The 22,978-nt window shown below is 38.2% G+C and overlaps 1 protein-coding gene across 1 annotated transcript in view; it reads right to left on the bottom strand.

The window, feature by feature from the left end:
- TRPM1 (transient receptor potential cation channel subfamily M member 1) overlaps positions 1–22,978 on the bottom strand; it is a 76,148-nt gene that overhangs the window by 5,320 nt on the left and 47,850 nt on the right. The window contains exons 12-25 of the mRNA XM_034066176.1: positions 22,005–22,139; positions 21,270–21,320; positions 19,568–19,708; positions 18,321–18,350; positions 15,829–16,118; positions 15,053–15,281; positions 14,153–14,275; positions 13,691–13,822; positions 11,607–11,735; positions 10,116–10,367; positions 9,247–9,421; positions 4,484–4,628; positions 2,466–2,665; positions 1,260–1,392 (exon numbers count right to left, since the gene is read on the bottom strand). Of these exons, the coding sequence (XP_033922067.1) occupies positions 1,260–1,392; positions 2,466–2,665; positions 4,484–4,628; positions 9,247–9,421; positions 10,116–10,367; positions 11,607–11,735; positions 13,691–13,822; positions 14,153–14,275; positions 15,053–15,281; positions 15,829–16,118; positions 18,321–18,350; positions 19,568–19,708; positions 21,270–21,320; positions 22,005–22,139 (2,165 nt within the window). The remainder of the gene's footprint in view (positions 1–1,259; positions 1,393–2,465; positions 2,666–4,483; positions 4,629–9,246; positions 9,422–10,115; positions 10,368–11,606; positions 11,736–13,690; positions 13,823–14,152; positions 14,276–15,052; positions 15,282–15,828; positions 16,119–18,320; positions 18,351–19,567; positions 19,709–21,269; positions 21,321–22,004; positions 22,140–22,978) is intronic.

Here is a 22,978-nt window from a genome sequence, read left to right as displayed (position 1 = left end):
ATTAAAATTCTTTCTCTCTCACACACAAACGATGACAAAGTATCTGGAGCAAGAAGCTGTGAGAAATAAGAAAATTTACTTTGTGCCCATAGACCATAGTGAATCAGTGAGGCTTACCAGCCCTGCTTTATTCTCTGCCACAATACCTAGGATTTTGACAAATTGCCACTGATAAATAGTGCAATAGAAACTACTCAAATACACATAGCATATTTCATTTACTTCTCTCTTCTCAAATTCCACATATAATAATGCAAAAAGATCAGGGCCTCCCTTTGAGAGAAAGATGTTTATCTATTAAAGAATTACATGGGTCTCATAAGAAATACTGAAAGGAAGGTAGGTAGAAATAATATTTTTCATAAGAATAAGAATATTCTCCATAAGAAATACTGAAGGAAGGTAGAGAAATTGATATGGAGTAGTTCATCAAAATGCCACAGGGTGAAAGTATTTAAACTATGTATCATTTTCATCACAGGGAGAATTTTTCATTATTTCAAGGAAGTGACTAAAGACCCTATCTTTTGAGTGAGAACTACTAACAGAATAGGCAGAGCTTTGGGGACAGTCCTGCCATGTGACCTGGGAAAAAACTGCTGCTGCCATTATCACTGTGTGCATACACAATAGACAAACATTACCTAGTCCTCAGAACAGCTTAATGATTTACATGTGAATATTCTGCATTTTAAATGGGAAAGTTCAGACTGAAAAGCTAAATGCTTTGTTCAAAGTTTCCAAGAGAATCTGTGGCAGAGAGTAAATTCAGCAGTAAAATTCAGCAGTTGTGAATGCTGGACCCTAATGTAAACCATAGGTCCAAGGGAAGAATCCTCAGTGCTTTTGTCATTAAGCCCTAACATGTTTCTCCTAACATGTTTCTCATGGTTGGATGAGCTGCTGGAAGCTCAGCAAGTCATAATTTGCTCAAAACAGATAAAAAGCATAAATACAATAGGCAGATGGGTGAGAGGTCAAAAATTTACCAGGAATAAAAATGTTCTAATACCAAAGCTACCCAAACCAGCAGCTGTAGTGACTTAGTGTCATATCAGCAGGAATCACACAAAGCTTGCTCTCATGAGAGATGTACCTTCACAAGTATTTACTCAGGATTCTGATCAGCTTCTGAACTGGTGGTGGTTTTCTTCAAGATCTAAATCTTTTGTACTTTACCTCAATTTTGGTTATAATGAAGACAAAAAACCCACTACTGTTCCTGTTAAGTGGTGTGGGTTTTTTCTTGTAATTGATACCTTTCAGAAGTAACTCTAATGCGTTCATCATTAGATGACTGCTGCTCATCCTCCTTTTCCTGGAAGTATTCTTCTACACACTGCTCTTCAAACTCATACAGCTTTTTTAGCTCTTCATCATTCAGAAATAACTCTGTGCAAAACAGAAGAACAAAATATGAGTTTTCTTTTTCTGAACTTCTGGCAAGCAATTTAAATCCAATTTAGCAGATTACCTTGGACATACAGATACTGCACATTCTGTTCCTGCACTAAAAGGACAAATGATTTTGTAAACAGGGAATGAATACTTAGCCAAAGAAGGCCACAGTCATGAAGACAGCATAATGCATTATGACTATCACTGCTTTTATGACATGTATTTTCTCAATGGCCTTTGCAGTTTCTAACAGCTGTGCTACACTTTGAACAACCTGACTAGATTTTACTTTATAAAGACTAGGGCAATCTCTGCCAGTTTGACTGTTCCTTCATTCAAATACTGTTCTTAAAATGTTGCCAGTTACAGGCAGCAGATAACAGATTGTTTCCCAGACATTCTTTGGATAAGAGTTTCAAAAAATTATAATCATGTAAGGAAAACCAAAGGGAAATGTATGCTCTTAGGAACATTTAATCCTTCTTCAAATTTGTCTCTGTATTTGGAGTGTTGCATTTACTTTTTTCCCTTTGTTAGCTCAATCATATTGTGCAGCAATGTTCCTGTGCAACGTACAAATACAGGGATAATTGTGAAATCTGATTATTTTAGTGAGGCATATAATGAACATAATAATCAACAATTAGAGAGTATGTTAGAAGACATCTTTGCTGTTGCCCTGTGAGATGGCAGATAAATCTCTAACATGGAGAAATGGAAGCAGGGATACCCTTAGACACAGGTTGCTCACAATCACAGAGCTGACACTACAGATGACATTTAAAACTGCGAACCCTTCTCACTTTCCTGTTTGCTCCTCCCAGCATATGAACTTCACTAGAACCTGGTAAAACTGCATTAAGTAGATGCCATCTCACTGTTTTCAGGAAACATGTTAAAGAAGTCAGCAGCTGCAGCACTGCACTGTGTATTCTCAAGAGCTGTGAATGTGATACAAATTTTTCCCATACTATCTTCTGCAAATATCTTGACCATTCAGCACTGGAAAAGCTGCTGCTTTCTGCTAATACAATGGAAATTGCTCAACATAGTGATTTCATGCATACTCAGTCCCCTGTCACGCTCATCCTGGTCTCCTTCACCCTTCCTGCAGCGACAGCAGATTCGCTTGATGATTATGTAGATATGGCTGAAGATAATCATTGGTGGTGGGAGGACGGGTCTGTCATGGAATGTCATGATCAGCTGGTACCGCTGGAACTTCCACACTTGGTTGGATATTGATTTTACCTCAAAGAAGGTATTGCTGAAAGGGAACAAAGGTTCTATTAGGCCCCTAAGTTTACTTAGCACCGAGCAAGTATTATGTTGAAAAAGCAGCAGCTAAATAACAACATAAGGGGACATGACTTGCTTTGGTTCAGCTGTCTGTTGATGCTGCTGAACTTGCTGAAGTCATGATTTAGCTAGAAGTCATGATTTCAGTACTCATAAATGCTCTGCATCCCTTACGCACCACCCAGAACAGTACACCTCTTAGACTATTTGCTTCTACTGTACAAAGTCCTTTAGGTGTTAGTGAAAAGAAACTTGCATGATTTATCAATCACATAATTGTTATTTTGGGGGTTTGGTTGACACATACCAGTCTTTGATATTACAAAGTATTAAATCTGTGAAAGGTATTTTGTATGCTAAACCCAGAAGCTTCAAGTAGTTTGCCTTTAAAATGCTAATCAGCTTGACCTACATAGAAAATTTCAAGTTTTCACAAAATGTCTTAATTTCAAACTTTATTCACTCACACCTCTGACTTGAAAACATGGTGCATATTCTTGTAAAGGAATTTGTTCTTGGAAGCCATGGCCTCATCATTTCTACACCAAAATAAGGTGTGGTAAAGCTGTTTCAGTTTGTAATTCAGTGGATATGAAGAAGTGTAAGTGACAGTATTAAATTCAGAGATAACAGTTATGGTTATGGAATACTAAGAGAAAGCAGTCTTAGTCAAAACTCCTCAAACTATTTTAAAGTATGCTCAGACAGCTCACTCCACTTCTCTGATAATTCTGATGATACTGGCACTTCCTTTTTTACATTTTCTGTCCACTTCTTTTCTAACTTTCTGTGCACTAGAGTATCTACATTCACAAAACCAGCTAAAGTATCTCTTTGAAACCAGAGAATTCTTGAGTACACATAGTTTTGGGTTTATTTTGGCTAAGCATACATGAGATTATATTTACCAATACTAAATGGCAACCTGCCTTCATTCTGTGTCTTATGCATAGCAGGAATTCCCCAGCTAGGTCTCATCCCCTTGCAGTCATGGTGGGATGGCAGGAGTTAACAGTATGACCTACTTCCCAAACTGATGATTCCTTGGTCCTTCAGCCAATAATAGCTACCATTGTAAGATTCCTTCCCTTCTCCCTAGCAATGTGACTGGAATTTAAGCACTTGAAAATTCATGACCTTTAAAGCTACATACATCAAATGAAAGACAGGTTTTGTGAACTGTAGATTTCTGGGCACAAAATGAACTCTTTTTGTGGTTGTGACACCAGCAACCTATGCCAAAAAGCCCTCCAACACTACATATTTATGGGCATCAAAGATGGATCAACTGCTTGTCTCAGGTGGACTGTTCAGAGAGTCTTACAAGTAGGTATTTCAAGTCTTTTTTCTTTTTTTTTTTTTTTTTATTCCAGATGATGAAGTGATAGAGGAAATGCTTCCTGCTTTATATGTTCAGATTTCATCCTATCACTGAATCATGTTTGATAGTGCCTACATGGGCTTCCCTATGTTTAGGGATTGTAGATTTCATGGATTCTGTTTCTGACCTTTGCAGAGCAGTCTTGCGGCCTGTCACTAGCCACTAAATAGTGACTAGAAGCAGCCAGATTCTCTCACATGCATTACTGCAATTACTGGAAAATTCAAAGCAACCTTTCCTCTGCTCCTTCCCAGTATATACACCATGCCAAGTATTTGCCAGTCATGTTCATAAAGTCATTAGATTCTGAGTGCAAATGCAAAGTCTTGCAAAACCAGTTAACAGGCTCTCACAGAAACTCTCTCACATCAGGAAAGTAAAGATAATGCATGATTATTAACATACTTGAAGACAGCAATCAGCAGGTTTACCAACAGGATATTTGCTACCAAGAGGTAACAGGCCATAATAGCAGGAGTGAGCCAGGCTCCTGGTATACAGGGAGGGAGGCGTTTACCATCATCGTCATACAGATTGTCCCCACAGGGAGCTGAAGAAAAAACAGGAAAGGTTGTTTTTCACAAGTTACCTGATACTTACGAACAACATTCACACTTATTTAATGATGACACAAGCATAAAATTTGCCAAGGTAAACAAATATTGTCAGTTTATTTCCAGTAGCAAGTGTGTGTAATATCTACTTCAAATTCTGCTTCTAACTACAGCATACAAAAATAATTTCCCATAATAGTGAACAGAGAGACAGTTCCAAGTTCACTGTACATTGTGGCTCTCTCTTCAAATTGATTTTCTTTTTCTCACACCAACAGTCTAGGACAAGATCTTAATGTGCATATGTACATATTAATACTGGAATTAAAAAAGAATTCTCATCCAAACTTGTGTGCATACCCTGCCAAAGATATAAAGAGATCCACTTGGTGATCCCAGATAGCTGAGCATAAATTAAACTTTTACTGGGGCCCTGAATGTACTGACAACACCTTAACAGTCCTGCCCAGCTTCACCTGGGACATACCTGTCCCTGCCTGAGCCCTGCCAGTGTGCAGGTCTCAGCCCTGTCTCCTGGGTGGACCTAGGACCTGTGCTTGTCCCCTGGATGGACCCTTCTTGTGCTGGGCCCTGATTTCTTTTGCCCCTGCCTGGACTCCCTCAATGGACCCCACGCTGGCATTTGTTTTGTGCAGGGCTATGAAGTCAGCCATGGGTGGCCCTGCTGCCACTTCAGGGACAATTTCCATTTCCCTTATTTTTCACAGTAATTCTAAATTTAAATGAAATTTTAAACCAAAGAGATAAAAATATAAAATGAAAATGATACAGTGACAGCAAACCAGACTGGTGAGAATGATAAAGAAATTGAGACTATTGATCAAACTGAGAGAAAACAATTGCCTGAAGTAATACTGAGGATAAAAGTGGTCCTGGGGTGAGAGCTGTCCTTGAGGTGGGTGAATGCAGCCAGCTTGTTCTAAGTGAAGTGCCAGCATGTCTGATTTCAAATACAAGGCCAAATTTTGGAACCACTTAGCAGGTGAAGTGTATATCAACCACATGTTCTTTAGCGAAAATCTTAGGAAATACTAAGCCTGACAATGAGTTCATTACAGACTATGATTAATAAAATAGATTTTACCTGCTTGTCAATCATCAAACTTACATTTTTTCCTGTTTAGCCTAAGTGTAACAGGAAAGGCAAGTGAATCAATGAAAGTACTGCCAAAGAACACTAACACTGTATCTAGGTAATCAAAGGGAATTAATTATACCATGACACTTGTACATCATAATTTAAGAGAACTGTCAATGAACTAGAAACAAGACATAGCAACCACAGACTTGCAATGTCTTGTTTTTGCTCTGCTTCTTTTCAAATTAAACTATTACAGTAGAAAAACAAGATTCACACCTGAATATTGGATGAGCCCTATAATTAAAATGTCGGTATCTAGTGAAGATTAATGAACATATTCAGCTAAATGAGATGATTGGCTTTGCACAGAGACTTACGATTTATTTCCATGGCATAGACTGAAAAGCATTCCAAGGGAATGAAATAGAAGCGGAGGCAGGGAGAGAAAGAAAGAAAATAGGATAATATACAAAAAAAAACCCAAACAAAAAAGATGATTGCAAATACAGTTTTGCCACCAAGCAAAGATAAGCAATTCAAGAGTCAGAACATTAGAGACATGCTTAGAAACAATGCCTTTTTAAAAATGCACCGCATTCTACAGTTTCCTTTTCATGTTATTTCCCCCAAGTGTTACATATGGCAGTGAGTTCATATTAAAAATAAATTACAAAATGCTTCTGGCAGATGATCATTTAAATATACATAATATTTTAGGCAAGCAAACAAAACTGGCAGCCACCACGAACACAAACCAACTCGAAGTTATCACACAAAACCTTTCTTTTAGCTATTATGGAAACATTTTCTCCTTTTTAAGAACCACCCTGGCTTTGGATCTGCCAGCTGCTGAATAGCTGTGTTTCCATTAATAGTCACAATAAGGGTAGTCCAGTGACCAATACCATTAAAGCCCATTTTGACTACCGGCACAATATTTGCTTCCCAACCCCCAAATGGTGACTAAGAAAAATCATGCTACTGAAGGAAACTCAGCCAGGCTTCTCAGGGTTAAGAATATGTTGCTGTTGAGTACCAGGTGCCACAAACTTCTTGCTCATGGGCATCTAAACAGAGTGAACTAGCTAAGAGCATCCTGGGTTGCGTTACAAAATTTATTGCCAGCAAGTTAAGGGAGATAATTAGTCACCTCTACTCAGCTCTGGTGAAACCACATCTGGACTTGTATGTCTAGTTCTGGGCTCTATAGTTCTCCATAGAAATCAGACATGGACATACTGGATAGACTCCAGTAAAGGGCCACAAAGATTTAGCTGATAAGAGCATTTGACAAATGAGGCAAGGCTGAGAGTGCAGGGATAATTTAGCCTGGAAAAAAGAAGGTTCAAGGGATACCTTACCAATGTCATAAATACCTGATGGGTGTGTGGGAGTAAAGAAGACAGACCCAGACTTTTCTCAGTAGTATCCAGTGAAAGGAGAAGAGGCAGTGGGCAAAGATAGAAATACGGAAAATTTCATTTACACCAGGTTGTCCAGAGAGGCTGCAGTCTTCATCCTTCAAGATATGAAACACCTGACAAGACACTCCCTGAGCAACCTGCTATATTTTATCCTGCTTTGAGCAGGGAAGTTTGACTAGATCATCTCCAAAGGTGCCTTCCAACCTCAGCAATTCTGTGATTTGTTATCTTCCTCTTTAGGTGACATCTTATCCTCAATGAAGCTATGGACAAAAGTCCAACTACCTTCTTTCAAATGGAAAACTTGATGTAATACTTTGTCATAAATTGTTTACACTTGTGGGCCTTGGCAATACTACCTGTAAGCACTTGCCACAGAGTCAGGTTAGACTGCCCATGCAATCATTCCCCAGTGACTTCTGAGGCTGCTTTTGTGGTGTGTTTAGAGAACCACGGAAAGATCAGAGTAAACATTTCTGATTGAAAGCAAAGAGATCTTCAGAAGTCATTCCATAGACTTCTAGATATAAGAAATGTACAGAATAATTGTAATGCAATCTAGTTCTACCAATAGAACTCCTTGCATAGCCATTTCTATTTCAATATTAAAACAACAAGAAAACAACAACAAAACCACACATTTCCAAGTTAGCTTATGTTTAAGCTACTGACACAGAGAAGCTTCCAACATGGGAAGGTCAGTGGAACAAGTATAGCTAGACTGAATTTGTGTTACTGCAAAGCCTGAACTTTTCTTCTAAAACTTTCATGCTGCTGAAGAAAGATTTCTATCTCACAGGATGCCAAGTATATAACTGAGAAACAACCAGAAGCATGAGACATCTGGTACACCACTTACACTAAAGAGATCAGTATTGTTGGCAAGGTGTGAGTTTTGTGTTATGAAGAAATCAAGCTATCTACATTGTTTGAAGTGAAGTGGATCGAATGCACATTATGAGCCATAACAGTAAGAGATACCCTGTTACAGTCCATTCCTTGCAACAGGAGAATTAACCCACTTGAGAGATGCTGAGCTTATCCTGGCTCATCATGGGCACTCAAACTGCAGTGTCAGACAATACTTGTCTGACTATTCATTTGTGAGGAGTAATTTACTGCATCGTAAGTTACATTAATGAGACAAGCATTCGTAAGGAAAATGAAGGTGATGGGATCTTTGCAAGCATACCCTGTTCAGAAACAGACTAATGACACATTTTATTCCTTTCTAAGCAATTAAAGTGCACTTGAATTACATTTTGTACTAAGGTTTTTCATGCTCATGGATTTTATAGGTTTTGAACTTAGATGTAAGTTTCTTCAGCCTTCTACTCCACTACTTAGCAGTATTTGCAGATGGTTGAAATAACACATACACAAAGCTGAAGGAACAGCTTGTATTATTTAAAATAAAGTGCAGACTATGTGACACACACTAGAGGAGGTCAGCTGCATGTCTGACTGTCCAAATTTCAGATATTAACACAAAGCTAGCAGTAACGTGACAGTATCCATGTTCTCTAAAATGCTGACAGTTGTTGTTTAAACTGTGCAGCTTTTATAGAAAGAAGGTTACCTCCCCACCCAAAGCTAATAAGGTAGAGTTTTCCTTTTTTGTTTTCTACAGCTGTAGAAAAAAAAGAACGAGTGATTAATGAAATGGAAACATTTCTGCAAAATAGATAGATGCAGCAATGGGAGCAAAAATGTATTAGCTCATTGTCTGTGCGTGAGCTGGAGATGAAAGGGTGCTTGTATTTTCATCTCCTGGTCAAGGTGTTTAGTCTTTCTTTTTTTTGGAACTATCATTAAAACAGCGGTTCAAAAGAACATTTCAGAATGATCTCTGTTGATTCCTGCAGTAGAGTATTCCAGAATGTATCACCCTCAGTGTTAACTGAATGGGAATATAAACTGAGGGCAGGCAGGTGGGGAACAGAAAATTGTTCAGTCTATGGAGTCTGCCACAAGAAAACAACAACAACAACAGAACACTACTTCCAAATTAAAACCAACCATTAATTTGGATCTGATCATCTGCCTCAGAAACAGGAAACAGACTCTTACTATGAATTCTACTCTTACGGTCTATCTGGTCTGCGAACACCTCTCCATAGATCATCCAGTAGGGCATATAGAAGATGTTGCGAGCTAGTCTCCAAGATGGCTCTTCATCTGGGTGCAGGATAGCTTGTCGGGCTACTCCAAAACTCATCAGAACCACAAGCATGATGACCACAAAGTAGAGCATGTCAATCATCTGCCCGGAGAGACCATACATGTATTGTCACGAGGTAGCAGCACCAGCATACCAGTCTGCCAGCAGGCATTAAAGTAAACAAGAAAGTATGAAGAGAACAAACATATTTCCCTGGATAATTTTCTTGGTATTACTCTTTACTGCTCATGAATTGAGCATATGTAAAAACACAGCTAAAACACTCATTTAAAGGAATGCTAGATAAATGTTTACAAAGACTTAATGCTAAAGCCTTTGCTGTCCATACTCTGTTTTGCATCAAGTGTGTGAGGCTGTACTTTCAAGTACAGTCCTCTTCTGTGATTGCAAAGAGATGCTATTATCATTGCTGTATCATCTCCTGTCCACAACTGATGGTTTTGTGAATGATCCCAGTGTATCAGCCCCCTGTTACTGCTATACAGCTTTGGGAGAGAGAAGGCAGGCAAAGTGAACAGGTTTCCAAAGGCTGGTTCAAAAAACCCACCACCAAACAAACCAAAAAAGACAGAAAAAAGATGCCCTCTCAAATCAAGCTATTATTAGCAGGAGTATTATCAGTAGCATCTCGTGTGTGTGAAATTCACATGGCAACCTTGTCATAGCTTTTATTCAGAGCCCTACTCAGATGGAAACCCTCTTTTTAAAATCGGAACTGAATTTAGTTTCCCATGAAGTTCTGAAATACACAATTTACAGCACTTTATGCACTAACCATTTTTCCAATCATCATGACATAAGGTCCCAGGTATTTGTTCACACCAAAGATATCCAGTACTCTAATGTACCAGAAAATGATATCTACACAGTAAATCACTCTTCCATAACCCATGTAAGGCTGGTTCTGTAGGCGAAGGATTGCTCCTATCATAAATACTGAAATAGCCACCAAGTCGGTAATATTCCAGTATTCCTGGAGCCAAACTTTCACTTTCTGGCTCAGCTTGCCAGGCTCTGACATCAGAATCTGAAATGAAAAATAAACAACAAAAAAATTCCTTAGGAAAAACACTAAGTTACATTTTTGAAGTAATGGTCATGAGAGAAGACCAATTTTGTCACATTCAATAGGTGTCTGAGACCCCCTCTACCATCAGCAAAATTTGTCTTAAGCAGCAATATTTTTAGTCACTGGTAGGCAGAATTTCCTTTTCACAGAAACACAGACTAGTTTGTGTTGGAAGGAACCTACAAAGCTCATCCAGTTCCAACCCCCTGCCACAGGCAGGGACATCTTCCACTAGATCAGGTTGCCCCGTCCAACCTGGCCTTGAACACTGCCAGGGGTGCGGCATCCACAGCTTCTCTGGGCACCTTGTGCCAATGTCTCACCATCCTCATAATAAAAAATTTCTTCCTTATGTCCAATCAAAACCTTTCTTCTTTCAACTTAAAACTGGTGCTGTCCTGACAGGGCTTAGTAAAAAGCCTCTCTTTCTTATAAGCCCGTATTGAAAGGCTTCAGTATGCTCTCCCTGGAGCCTTCTCTTTTCCAGTTTGAACAACCTCTCAGTCTTTCTTCACAGAAGAGCTGTTCCAGCTCTCTGTTTATCTTTGTGGCCCTCCTCTTGGACCCCCTTTTCATCTCTGTTTCTACTTCAGCTTTATTAAGCTTTTTTTGTTTTAGGTTTTGATCGATAGCATTTAAACCAGGAGAACTGTCTTACTGACTTGGCATCCATATTTATCTCCAAATGCAGCTAGCATGAGATGGGGAAGTTGTGAACCAGAGAAGGATAAGCTAAGTGAAAACCACGCTACAGCATGTGAACACAGAACAAGTTTTTATGTAGTCTTCCTCATACAAAAGTAATGAGGTCAGCCTGAGAGTACTCCTGGCTAATACCCAAAACACCTCTCTGCCTGTAGTTCTTAGCAAGAGCTGCATCAGTAATAAAAAGACAGTACCTATGGAGATGTCCTTCATGGGTTATGGCCCTGCCCTCCTTGGAAATACACATAAGAGAATGACTGATCTCAGGGCATTTTTGCCTCACTTTTTTGCCCAAGAAGAATTTTCTGTTGTATGAAAAGGGTTATAAATGAAACTCTCTCCAGTGATGGGCATTTTGGAACTCTGCAACTATTAGAATCTTCTCTGTCATGTATGGTTTCTCAACACTCTGGCACAAGCCCATGCTATTATTACCTTTAAGAGTGAGCTTCATTTTAAGGATTATGAGATGTTGGCATAATCAGACTTTACCTCTCTTACTTTCTCTAAAGCCAATGTCACGATGTAGGAGATGACAATCCATTCCTGGATTGATGGCCACCGTTCCATCCGCACCAAAATTATATAATTAAATAGCATCAAGTAACCAAGGTATGATATCTACCAAAAAAAGAATAAAATACTTTATGGACTTCAGGTGATTGATCTCAGGATCCTTCCACAGTTAGGCATTATTCCATTACTTGAGATGACTTAGGCACACACACACAAAATCAGGCTCCACTAATCTCCATTAGAAAGTTCTGGACTAGTAGTATAAGTCAACAGAGCTACCACTCTGTTCTGTGTAACAGTTGGTGAGAATTTCAGACTGATGATGCTTGTGTCTCCATGCCTCACAGCAGTCTTTGATACTAAAAACTTTAGCATTCTTGGAACTCTAGAGTTAAGAAACCAAAACAGATTGCAGGATAAAAAAAAGAAGCAAGGCAGTAATAAACCAAAAGGTTTTCCAGGGAGAAAATTGAGTTTTCTAAAGAATGAGGTAATCAATGTGAATTTTTTATCCATCATCCACCAACAGATGTAAAACAGAATAGGGAGGCAGGGCTGGGAGCAGCATGTGCCTGGAGGGGTGGGGAAAATAAAGTGCCACACAGGCCACTTGCTTTTCTTCACCCTTTAATAATGTGATAGAGACCCTCTAGGCCGAATGCCCTCGTTATGTGAAGCCAGAAGCATACAGACTTCAAAGACCAGTCACTACACCACCTCATCCTATACTTGTTACTTCAACTCATCTGCACGAACAGTATGTTTGCAGATAATTTGGTTACTTTAAGTAGCCCCAAGTCTCAGGAGCAAGTTTCTTGCTGAAGCCTAATCCACTAAGAGCACAAAAGGTTGCATCACTGTGTCAGAGAAAAAACATCAAACGGAAGGTATTTAAAACCCTCCTAGCCTGCATAATGCATGAAAGTGAAGCCCACCCTAATTCTGACATTCACATGAGCATGTATGAACACGCACATTGAGGCTATTAATGAAAGATTCAGCTGTTGAAGACCCTTCCTTGATCAGTTTCTCTGAAGGAAGCAGGCCTGCTGCAATGCCCTCCCCATAGCTGCTATGCCCACTGGCAAAGGCCATGGCCTCCAGCAGTGGAAGGAATGGACACATGATCCAGCCTGCTAAATGACCTCATTTGCTGGAAGAAGCAAACCACCAATTCCAAAGGACTCTAAATCAGGCCAGCTGTTTTTTTAATCTAATAAAATGTAATTTCTTTACACTGTGAAACCGGGTTGAATGCTTTTCTTTGAGATTAAGCAAGAATTTCACTTTTAAATTATAAATGCAAGCAACAGAGAGTTATGAGTATAGTGTTGTGTGATTATGATGTGCAAACTGAAAATCTACATCATAATCTGACATACTAGGTATCTGAAGTCCTAACTTTGAATAAAAAAGAAACCAGTATCCATTTCACAGGGCACACAAAACTTGAGTAATAGCATGTGTACTTTTTCTGTTTCATTAAAACAGAGTTTTAGAACCAGATAATTCCTGATGCACTGAAGAGAAAATCAGATGCCTTTCAAAAATAAGTATTTTAGTTTAGATTGGTTTTAGTTATTTAAATATAAGTACCTGTTAATTCTCAGCAGACTAGAATCTGTGCTGCCATGTAGGTTGCACTCATCTGAGCCTAACTGTCAACAGAACAAATGGCTAGCACTGATATTATGGCATTAATTCTTGGGACCTAAAGTATATTTCAACACAGAACAGGAGCTGGAGCCTTTAGAAAGCAAGAGAATCCAGCCTACTTTGGACTGAGTGACTGGACTGTGGAGCTAGGCATGTGATTAGCCAGACAGAGCCTCCTTCAGTGTGTAGCAGCTTTACAGGCTGACAGCACAAGCGCCAGTTACTAATTCTGTTTCAATGCCTATGCATTTTTCTCTGAATAAAGGCAATGCTTTACTCATCTGATTCCATGAAAGTCAGTACTATTTACTTACTTATTACTTGGTTATTATTTTTACACTGAAATCCCTTAAGTTTCACAGGTGTGAAAAAAAAATGTTATCAGTTTAATCATCATGACTTACTGTGTAGAACCAAAATTTGACAATAGGTGCATTATAGAATTCATAAATCTTTGTTCCAATTGGAAGGCTCTTCTGTTTTTTCTTTCCATTCTCTTCATCTCCTTTTCGGGAACCTGTATCCACATTTGCATCCTGGAAGACCAAAGTAGTCAGTTTTCATCAATATAGTAGTAAAAATAGCAATTTTTCCTCAACTACAGCCCCAGTGAACTGTGAAATGCACAATGCTTCCTCTGAGTAACAGTCTCCTCTTTTGAAAAATGTAAAAATACAAAATCTGAGCAGCTACACAAGTAATTGACACATCCTGAGAACCCAGCCAAAACCCTCCCAAAACTTCAGATTTTCATCCTACAAAGACCATTGAGATCTTAACCAGGGTGACCTATAGCATTATCAGAGAAGTAAGTAAACTGAGCATTCCTGAGATAGTAGAACTTCTTAATAATTTCCATTACTGACCACATTTTCCTCCTCCTTTTCTCTGCTTTCATCATTTTCTTTTGATGTCTGGTAAGAATAATCATCGTAACTCCGGAACTCAAGGAAAAGGATGGTGGGAGGGAAGAGAATCCCCATTATAACCTGTACAACAAGAAAGAATTCAATACAAGTGACAATATTTGGTTACGTTAATAGCTTTCTTAAGGCAAATCCCATAAACAATGTTTTCTTTTGTATAGTATTCAAGATATCCTGCTATTGTCAAACCTACAAAAATTAGTAAGTGGTACCTATGAAGCACTGGCAATAAGGTCTTGGATGAAAGACGGCACCATGGAAGGCTTCCCATCTCCACAAATACATTGCAATTAAGAAATTCTGCTGTAAGATTAAAGGTATGCAGAGAAAATCCATGGAATGGACACAGTGGTGGTTTGAAGAAGGCTTTGGGTTTGCTGCTGGAGTTTATAGTACTTTAGTCACACACTAAAACTAGTTTTAATAGTTAAAAATTGCTTACAAGGAATGTAAGAAGCATGTGTCCATGTCTGGTTCATATTCTCTCTATTCCCATTGTGTGGATCCCTAAGAGAGATCTTTTTGCTTGTATTCGACTGACTTTTAATCAAAGGTTTATGTTTTCAATGAACAGATCTCATCATTCATTGAAAGCCACAACTTCACTTCCAGATTCCAACTATGGGAAGCCTTTTATAGATTTGTATTTTCCTTTGTCATATGGTAATGTTCCTTAGATATCTCGAATTTGGAAGCCAAACAAAAAATTAGCTTTAAAACACGCATGTTCTTTAAACTTCTGTAATTGGTAAGCCAATTTGTTCTACGCATACACTATGTTTAATGGAGTATTACATGCAACAAACTGTATCTTTGAAAACAACTGCAGAACAGAAATACCTTAAGGCCTGGGTTTTTCCGCATGCGTAGTCGACCCATCCACATATCTGTTAGGAGCATCTGGCTGCATGTGTGAGCAATGAAGTCCCTGTGTTTAGCTGCCACAGCCAATTTCAGGCAAGTAGAATTACTCCAGTTTTTCAGCTCGTAGGTCAGAAGTTTCATGGCAATCTGTTCATCATGTTTATAGGACTGATCCAAGAGTTCAACAGCCAGCTGGCCAAAATCTCTGGAAAATGAAAGGTAAGTCCAGTGAATTTTGATTTAGAAATCAGTGTCTGCTTGCATTTGGGGTTTTCATTCTGCTCACAGGGGATCATGTTTTTCCCACACACATGTACAAGGACAAGCACAGCTGAGTCTCCAGCTTGACTTGGAACAGCCTACAAAAGTTCCCAACAGGTTTTTAGTGACCAGAAAGAATTAGCTTAGACCAATAAGATCTTAAGGCCAGTTTATACTTATCATCAGATACCCCTTACTTTATGTGAGTAAACCCTGAAAATAACTTTGTGAAGTAAAACTAGCTAGTTTTACAGAGAGAGAAACTGAAGAATGTGTTCTGTCAGAAAAAAATCCAAGTTTTCTCATTGCTCATGTTGTCTTCAGATTCTGAGATATTTTAGCTCATTTACTCTTGATAAATCCACTCCAAATGGCATTCTGCAAACATACATTCTAGAAATCAACTGTACTTTACTAGAAGTAAAGCTTCTCAGCAGATCAGACAACCCCCTATATCAAGTAGATGTAAAGTCTGCTCTGCATCTACTAACTTAGAGTTGTTGTCCAGATCCTGAGAAATGTCATCCACCAGCTCACTTTCAGAAGACTCATGGGCCATAGACTTGTAGAGTTTGCAGGCCACCAGTGCCTTGGCCATAGTTTCCTCCCCTCGCTGCCAAAGGAAAAGTGCCATCTTTTGCCGTTTCATCAGCACGGCCCACACCATCAGCTCGTGAAAGGGATACTGGAAGCGGCTGACTTCTGGGTCATCCACATCAATATCGATCTCTTCCTCCTTCTTCTTCTTTTTCTTCTTCCCTTTGGTGGGAGGCTCATCATCCTGGGGAGAAAAGGAGAACAATGTTCCCATTAATTTTTACAGCTTACTTGGCAATGACAATATGAACAGAACAAATATTTAAAGGACGTATTAATAGTTAAGTATCTAGTTTGTTTTTGCTGTTTGCTACAATGAATGCCAATAGCAATAAAACTATGAAGAATGTGTAACAGAGCATGCAATAGGCCAGTACACACAGCTTACTATTTTATTCAGAGAACCATGTCTTGCATACTTAATTACAAGTCACCCATCTTGGGTAAGTACAGTAGAACCCTATTGTACTGAAGGCATCATTTTATACTGCATTGGAAATAGATCTCTTCCACATGTGTAACTGCAGTTTCATTTGCAATAAGTTCTTGCAAGCTCATTTGCAATAAATTAATACTTAATGAATTCCTTTACAGTGCAAGTGGAACTTTAACAAACCTGAATCCACTATGAATAGGTTCCACTGGAATTTCTGATTTGATATGTCTGCATCTATTCCTGAAGAACAGTGCTGCATATCTTATAGGTATCAGAGCAGTTTTCAGATGACGTGCAGGTGGAGAGAGTAGTAACATGCAAATGGAGAAGACAAGCAGACAGCATCCTTAAGAACAGCAAGATACTAAAGGGAGTCTTCACCTTTGAATAGCAATCTCCTCTTATGTATGCAGTGGAAACGGAGGGTATAAGTATCCCATTTCTTAAAGGGATAGGGAGGATAGGCCATTACTACAGGAACCAACATGGAAGTAACTGAAGGGAAGTACTGACAATGAAGCAGGATCCTGAAGGGAGAAAAGCCAGGATTGGGAAAATTAGGGCTACAATAATGTAGGAAGAACATTGCATATATAGGTGCAGACAGAGCTCATCATCACTGTACACCTTGATTCCAGACTCAGAAGAGTATTGCAAGTAAAATCAATTGCCATTCTCCAAAATCAGTTCCTGTTCAAGCAAGCTCAGCGTAATGCACTATTTTTTCCCAAAATACAAACTTAAATGCAAACTGAGGGTTCAGCTTCACACCCCACATTTCATAGACAACTCTTCAGCTCAACAATGAAGAGCTCTCTCTTCCAGCATTTTTAAGAACTGCAAGTGGTGACCTGTCTCTTATGGAAAATTCAGGGGTCAGTAACTGCATGCACATGAAGAGTGGTAAGCATCTCTGAAGCATCTCAAATGGAGGACCAAGGATTAGGTCCTCCTCGCACTAAAAAAAAAAAAAAAAAAAAAAAATCAAATCGAAACAATACCCTGGGTAAGAAAGACAAAGTGCTAAAGTTAAGCCCTAAACTTCCTGTTTTAGGGCTGTCACACTGGAAATCAAAACAACCTCAACACTTCAAGTCATGTCAATTTACTGACCACTTCAGCAAAAGAAATACCAATTTTTCTTTTAACTTTTTCTTTCTTTTGGAAGAAGGGAATGGACTACAGCCACTAACAAGTGGAGAAAATACTTTGGTTTGTGCCATGTAAGCCATTTCTCAATGAGAGAAATAGCAAAATCAACTTCTGGGGAAGCATTAAGCAACATATATGTGATCAATGCTGAGAAAAAAAAGGTCACACCTTAAGGGCTGAGCTTTTGGCCTTGAGCCATCAGAAAACAGGAAGCTGATCAGAGTTTAAACGTAACTTGGACTTCCTCTGTAAAGAAGAAAGCTTCTCATCTGCTTGAGGAAACAGAGGCTTTATGGTGAGTTTAGTTCCTGTCAAGCAACAGGTACATACACTCTGTTCTAATATTATCACTGTGTTAATAAAAGCATACTTCATGAGAAATGTACTCAGTATTTTTGTGTAAATGATCTATGATAAAACTTCATTTACACACACATTGTTACTTCATGGTTAAAGGGGATTTGACTGTAAGCACTGCTGGATCACATTCTCTTTTCAATATCATAAATTTTCACATCTGAATGGTTAAATCTACAGCGTGTTCCAACATGGAATGTGTTATTACATAATAGTGCTAAAAATTGTCTAAAGATTGTTGAGCAAAGGTTTATACACCTCTCAAGACCCTACCCATTAGAAACAGTCCAAAGTGTCTCATAGGCTGTTTTCAAAATAGAAGATTTTGTCTAGTACAAATTTGCTTTACCACAGTAATAGTGCAAAAGCTAAGAGCAAGAGCAGAACTTTACCAAAAAATGCTCTGATAAAAACCAGTATTTTACCATAAATCCAACTTACCTCCATTCCTAGTAGTTTAAGAGCTTTTGGCTGAATATTAAAAATAAAAAAGAATGTTAGTTAGATAGGAAGGAAAATTCAAAGACCAAATAATACCAAGGAAAAACATTTACAAATGTATAGTATTTATTATTAAATTTACTATTCTAAATAATTGTACCAATAGTGGTACAATTAATTAATCTCACTCTCAATTGTATTTTCAGGAAGCCAATGGGTTAGGAAATATTTTCTATCCTACACTCAAAGATTTTGATTTGCATGGAAGAGTTAACTGAATCATTCAAGAATATGCTGCTTTGAGAATGAAAATCACTGCATGAACACGAAAGGTCAATACAAATAGTGCTTCTAAGCACACATGGGTTAAATATACCCATAGGGAACAGTAAAAAAAATATAACAGATCTTGAAACCTCTCACAATTTCCAATTAAAAAAAATCCCTCTGTTCAATTACATTTTACATTTTCTCTAAAGGTTTATTTGTCTTTCCATCAGATAATACTACACCATATATGTACTATACATCAGCTACATGAGTGGCCTTCTGATCATTTGTGGGACTTTCTGTAATTAGGAAGCTTCACTTGACCTTCAAAGCTGAACCAAACAAATAAATAAGCTAATGAAGAAAATTATTCTATTTGCTTAGAACAGACTTTTTATCAAAGCAAGGACTATGCTTGATATTCCCAGTATTGGTACTACATATACTAAAATTGGTACTAAAAATACTAAATATACTAAAAATTGGTACTAAATATACTAAAAATACTAAATGCCCTACTGAGACTGCTGTGGCTTCCATGCAGAACAGTTCTTTACATGACTTTGTGTAACAGCTCTTCTGTATTCTGATGAACACTGCCTCACCCAAGCTAAGCTGCTGTTGGCTAAGATGACTTGATCAATAAGCCTGGCTTGACCAGAACAGTTTACAGGTATGAGAGCTTCAGCTTCAAGTAGGAATAAGTAACTATGCAAACACCACAGTTAGAAATGCTTGGATTGTAAACTACTGGAATGGAAGGAAATTCACCTCCAGATCAATGTATTTACCACCTTTTGGGTCCTTCCATCCTTTAACATATTTTTACAGGTTCCTTGTACCACTTCACTACCAGAGTTTTAACTTCAGTCTCACAGCATCTGTTTAGAATTAACACGTAGTGTTTCACAAAGAACAGTGTCACTTAGGTTTTACCAACAGCACAATGGCCACATCCAGAATGAACTCATTCTTACCCTCTTTGGTCCAAACAAATTATTATAAAGAGTTCGAAAACTTTTTCGCGTATAGTTGCAGCGGTAAGCTCCACCCATGAGATATTCAAGTACAAGACCAATATCTATGAGGCTGATATGATAATCTGGTGGAAGATTTCCCTACCAAAAATTAAAAAAGAAAAAAAATAAGGATTTAGGATAAAAAAACATTAACATACATTAAATTGCAAGGCTAGACACTGAAGTCATGCTCAAGTTGGAACATGGGTATTATTTACAGCCACTGGTTTCAGCCCCTGAATGTTTGTATGACAACTGATTCACATAATAGAATTGGAAAGGGCAGAGGTTTTTTTGTTTTGCTGTTGGCAGAATTTATAGTTGAGGCCAAATTTACATTTGATTTACTCATACAATCTGTCAGCGTCCATACACGCTTGAGTTGTTTGCAAGGGTTATACTGATGAAATTTAATAACTTTGTATTGATTACCATTAACACAGTATAAAAGCATAAATTAATTTCATGATGAATATCAGGCATCCTTTACCTCTTATGGTAACTTACATCTCACCATAATATTATCTACAGAGTTAAGATTGCAATGCAGAATATGATTTACATTAATATGCAAGCCAGAATCAAAGAAAAAGGGAGACTCTAATTTCCATCGTTACACTTAAAAACTGGACTCTGCTAGAAACATGAGCTGAAAACTGCTCCATTGTTCAAGCTACATCCTACAACAGTAACTGACTCTACAGCACCACCGAGCAGTTGCTATGATGAAATAACTATATCCTAAGCAAACACATCACCTCCATGTTAACCCAACCGAATCCCCGAGACTGCCGCTGAATGAGTATGAATGCGATGAAAGGAGACAGACAGAAAGCAGAATGCAGAAGAGCATTAGTAACACTCAAAAAGACAAACACTGAGTGAAGTATTGTGCTATGAAGCAGATGAATATGAATTATACATTAACCCAGTACTGTGCAATTCCCACATCTAAACCTCCCTGGAATAAATGGGAGTTTTCCTTGCAAAAAGGAATACAGGCTATTTATGTAGCTGAATTTTACTGAGTAAAAGCCCCAAACCGTTGAACAGAGCAAATATGACAACAAATCTTACAATGACCCTATTCATGTATAATGAACAGATTTACATGCAATGGAAACAAATGAACAACAAATTTAGGACATGTAGCATTCAGAAACAGAACAGATTTTCCCCCAGCAAAAAGTAGGATTGATGGGGGAAAAGTAATTAAAAAAAAACAAACCACAAAAGGACACAAACAAAAGGGAACAAATTCTGTGCTCATGAGTGGGGCTTCCACTTAACCCAGCAGGCCTTTCCTTCCACTCCTCCTTTGGCTTAAACCACAACAATGCTGCATAGGGAACTTCTTGTAGAGAAGAAACAGTATCAACCTGCACCTCAAATGATATATTACACTGCTAGGAGCTAAACTTTCCTTTCCTTTGTTTTTAAATTACTTGCAGAACAGGACAGCCATACCTGATATAGACTGACATCACTGTTTGTCAATGTGATGTCAATCATATTATGATTGACATCATATTGTCAATCTTTTCATAACAGCTACCATTTAATTTCAAATGTCTGCTTTCCCACATACTATGTTTGCTTTTGCTGTTGCCTCACATGGTTAATGTAACCATGCAGATGTAATGCTAGGAGTCAAACTTACCTTTTTCACATCTCTGACTAGCAAATGTAGTGTATTTGGTGGACCCAATCTCTGAAACAAAAACATTCACAGTCCATTAGATCTTCAATTCTTTAGATTTTTGGCACACACAAATGTAACTAATGGGGGAGTGAGTGAGTGTCTGTGTGGTTCTCAGTTACTGGCTGGGCTTAAACCATGACAGGCTACAAGGAAAAATGATGCTGAGTTCTGCAACATGCTAAAAACAAAAGTTGTCATGTAAATACTTTCTAAATTTACAGGCTTATTCAGTAATACTACATGTTTTTTTATTATTTATGTATTATTATTATATATGTAATATTATTGCATAATATTACATAATATTAAATAATATTACATATACATATTACATATACATACAGGAAAAGTAATTGAGATTAAAAGTACATGGCCACTACAGGCTGGTATTAAAGTTTAACTATCTACATTAGTTCTTTAGGTGTTCCAAAGGTGCATTTTAAATACATCACTATATTTACACAGAAAATTACAACAGCTTCTGAAAGCTGATGTATATGTAGGGATACAATAGAGCACTGTATGTACTAGCAACATCTCCCATTACTACTATCCAACAACTGTGTATTGTCAGGACTCCGAGCTTTTTGGGGAAAAAAAGAAAGTGTATGTCAGAAGGAAAAAAAGAAAAAGGGCAACCCTGTGAAATACAGTAGCAAAAATATCACAGAGCATTTTATTATTTCTGCTCACAGTATTATAAAGTTCTTCCAGTCGAGGAATAGTGAGGAAGTGCTGCATGTTCACCCCGTTCTCAATAAGGAGTTTAACAAAGTCCACCCGATCCAGAACCAGTGCATCTAGCATAGCCTGCTCCAAGGAGTTCACCTGCATTGCAGAATGGAGAATGTGAGACTACGTGCGCAGAGAAGAGCTGGTTGGCCAACAACCACAAACATTTTCATTAGGATATTCCCAAGTTCCCAAATATGCTGATTAATCTGTAACTGAAAACAACATTTGACCCATATGCAAGTCAGTGCAGATGTTAAGAGTTTTCCAATGAAGTCTTGAGCAAGAGAACAGTGAAATAAACCTTTAGCAACACAACTGTAGCTTTTAGTTTAGTATTTTTAAGTAAATCAGGCATACAATATTTGACAAGTTATGTGGAAGAGATCTGCTTGCTCATCATGATAAAAACAAGGTAAAATGTAAGGAAAAGGCACAGTGTATGTTTAAAATGATGTTGACACAATTTCCCTGATAACTCACATATGTATCATCTACTCAAACTGCTGCCTCCCAGAGAAAAGACATCATATAACGCCAAAATACCCAAATCATTTGGAAAGAAGCAGTTCCTCTTCCTTCACCAACTTAGTTTTTCTTTTCAAAAACATTGGTCAGGAAACCTAATGGGTCTTCCCTTATTATATTCTAAGGGGTCAGAACTCAATAGGAGAGGGAAAAACCTCCTGAGCAGCAGTCCCCTTGACAGATGAACTTTAGACAACAGACAGACCTAACCTACTGCAAATGGAAAACAAAGCACTTAAAAATTGACATGTTTCAACTGCTTTCACTGGAGAAATAGCATGTACAAGACAGGATAAAGATGTTCACTGGTGTTCTTCCTTCTGGCAAGCACAAGGAAGAAGATGAACCAGACAAGTACTGAGTTGTACTGTTGTGATACGGCTGCATATGGTGCACATAGGATGAGA

This window comes from Melopsittacus undulatus, chromosome 9 (assembly GCF_012275295.1).
Source record: "Melopsittacus undulatus isolate bMelUnd1 chromosome 9, bMelUnd1.mat.Z, whole genome shotgun sequence".
NCBI classification, from domain to species: domain Eukaryota; kingdom Metazoa; phylum Chordata; class Aves; order Psittaciformes; family Psittaculidae; genus Melopsittacus; species Melopsittacus undulatus.
Note: the sequence above shows the minus strand (reverse complement) of the source record. Positions and strands in the feature narration are given on the sequence as shown.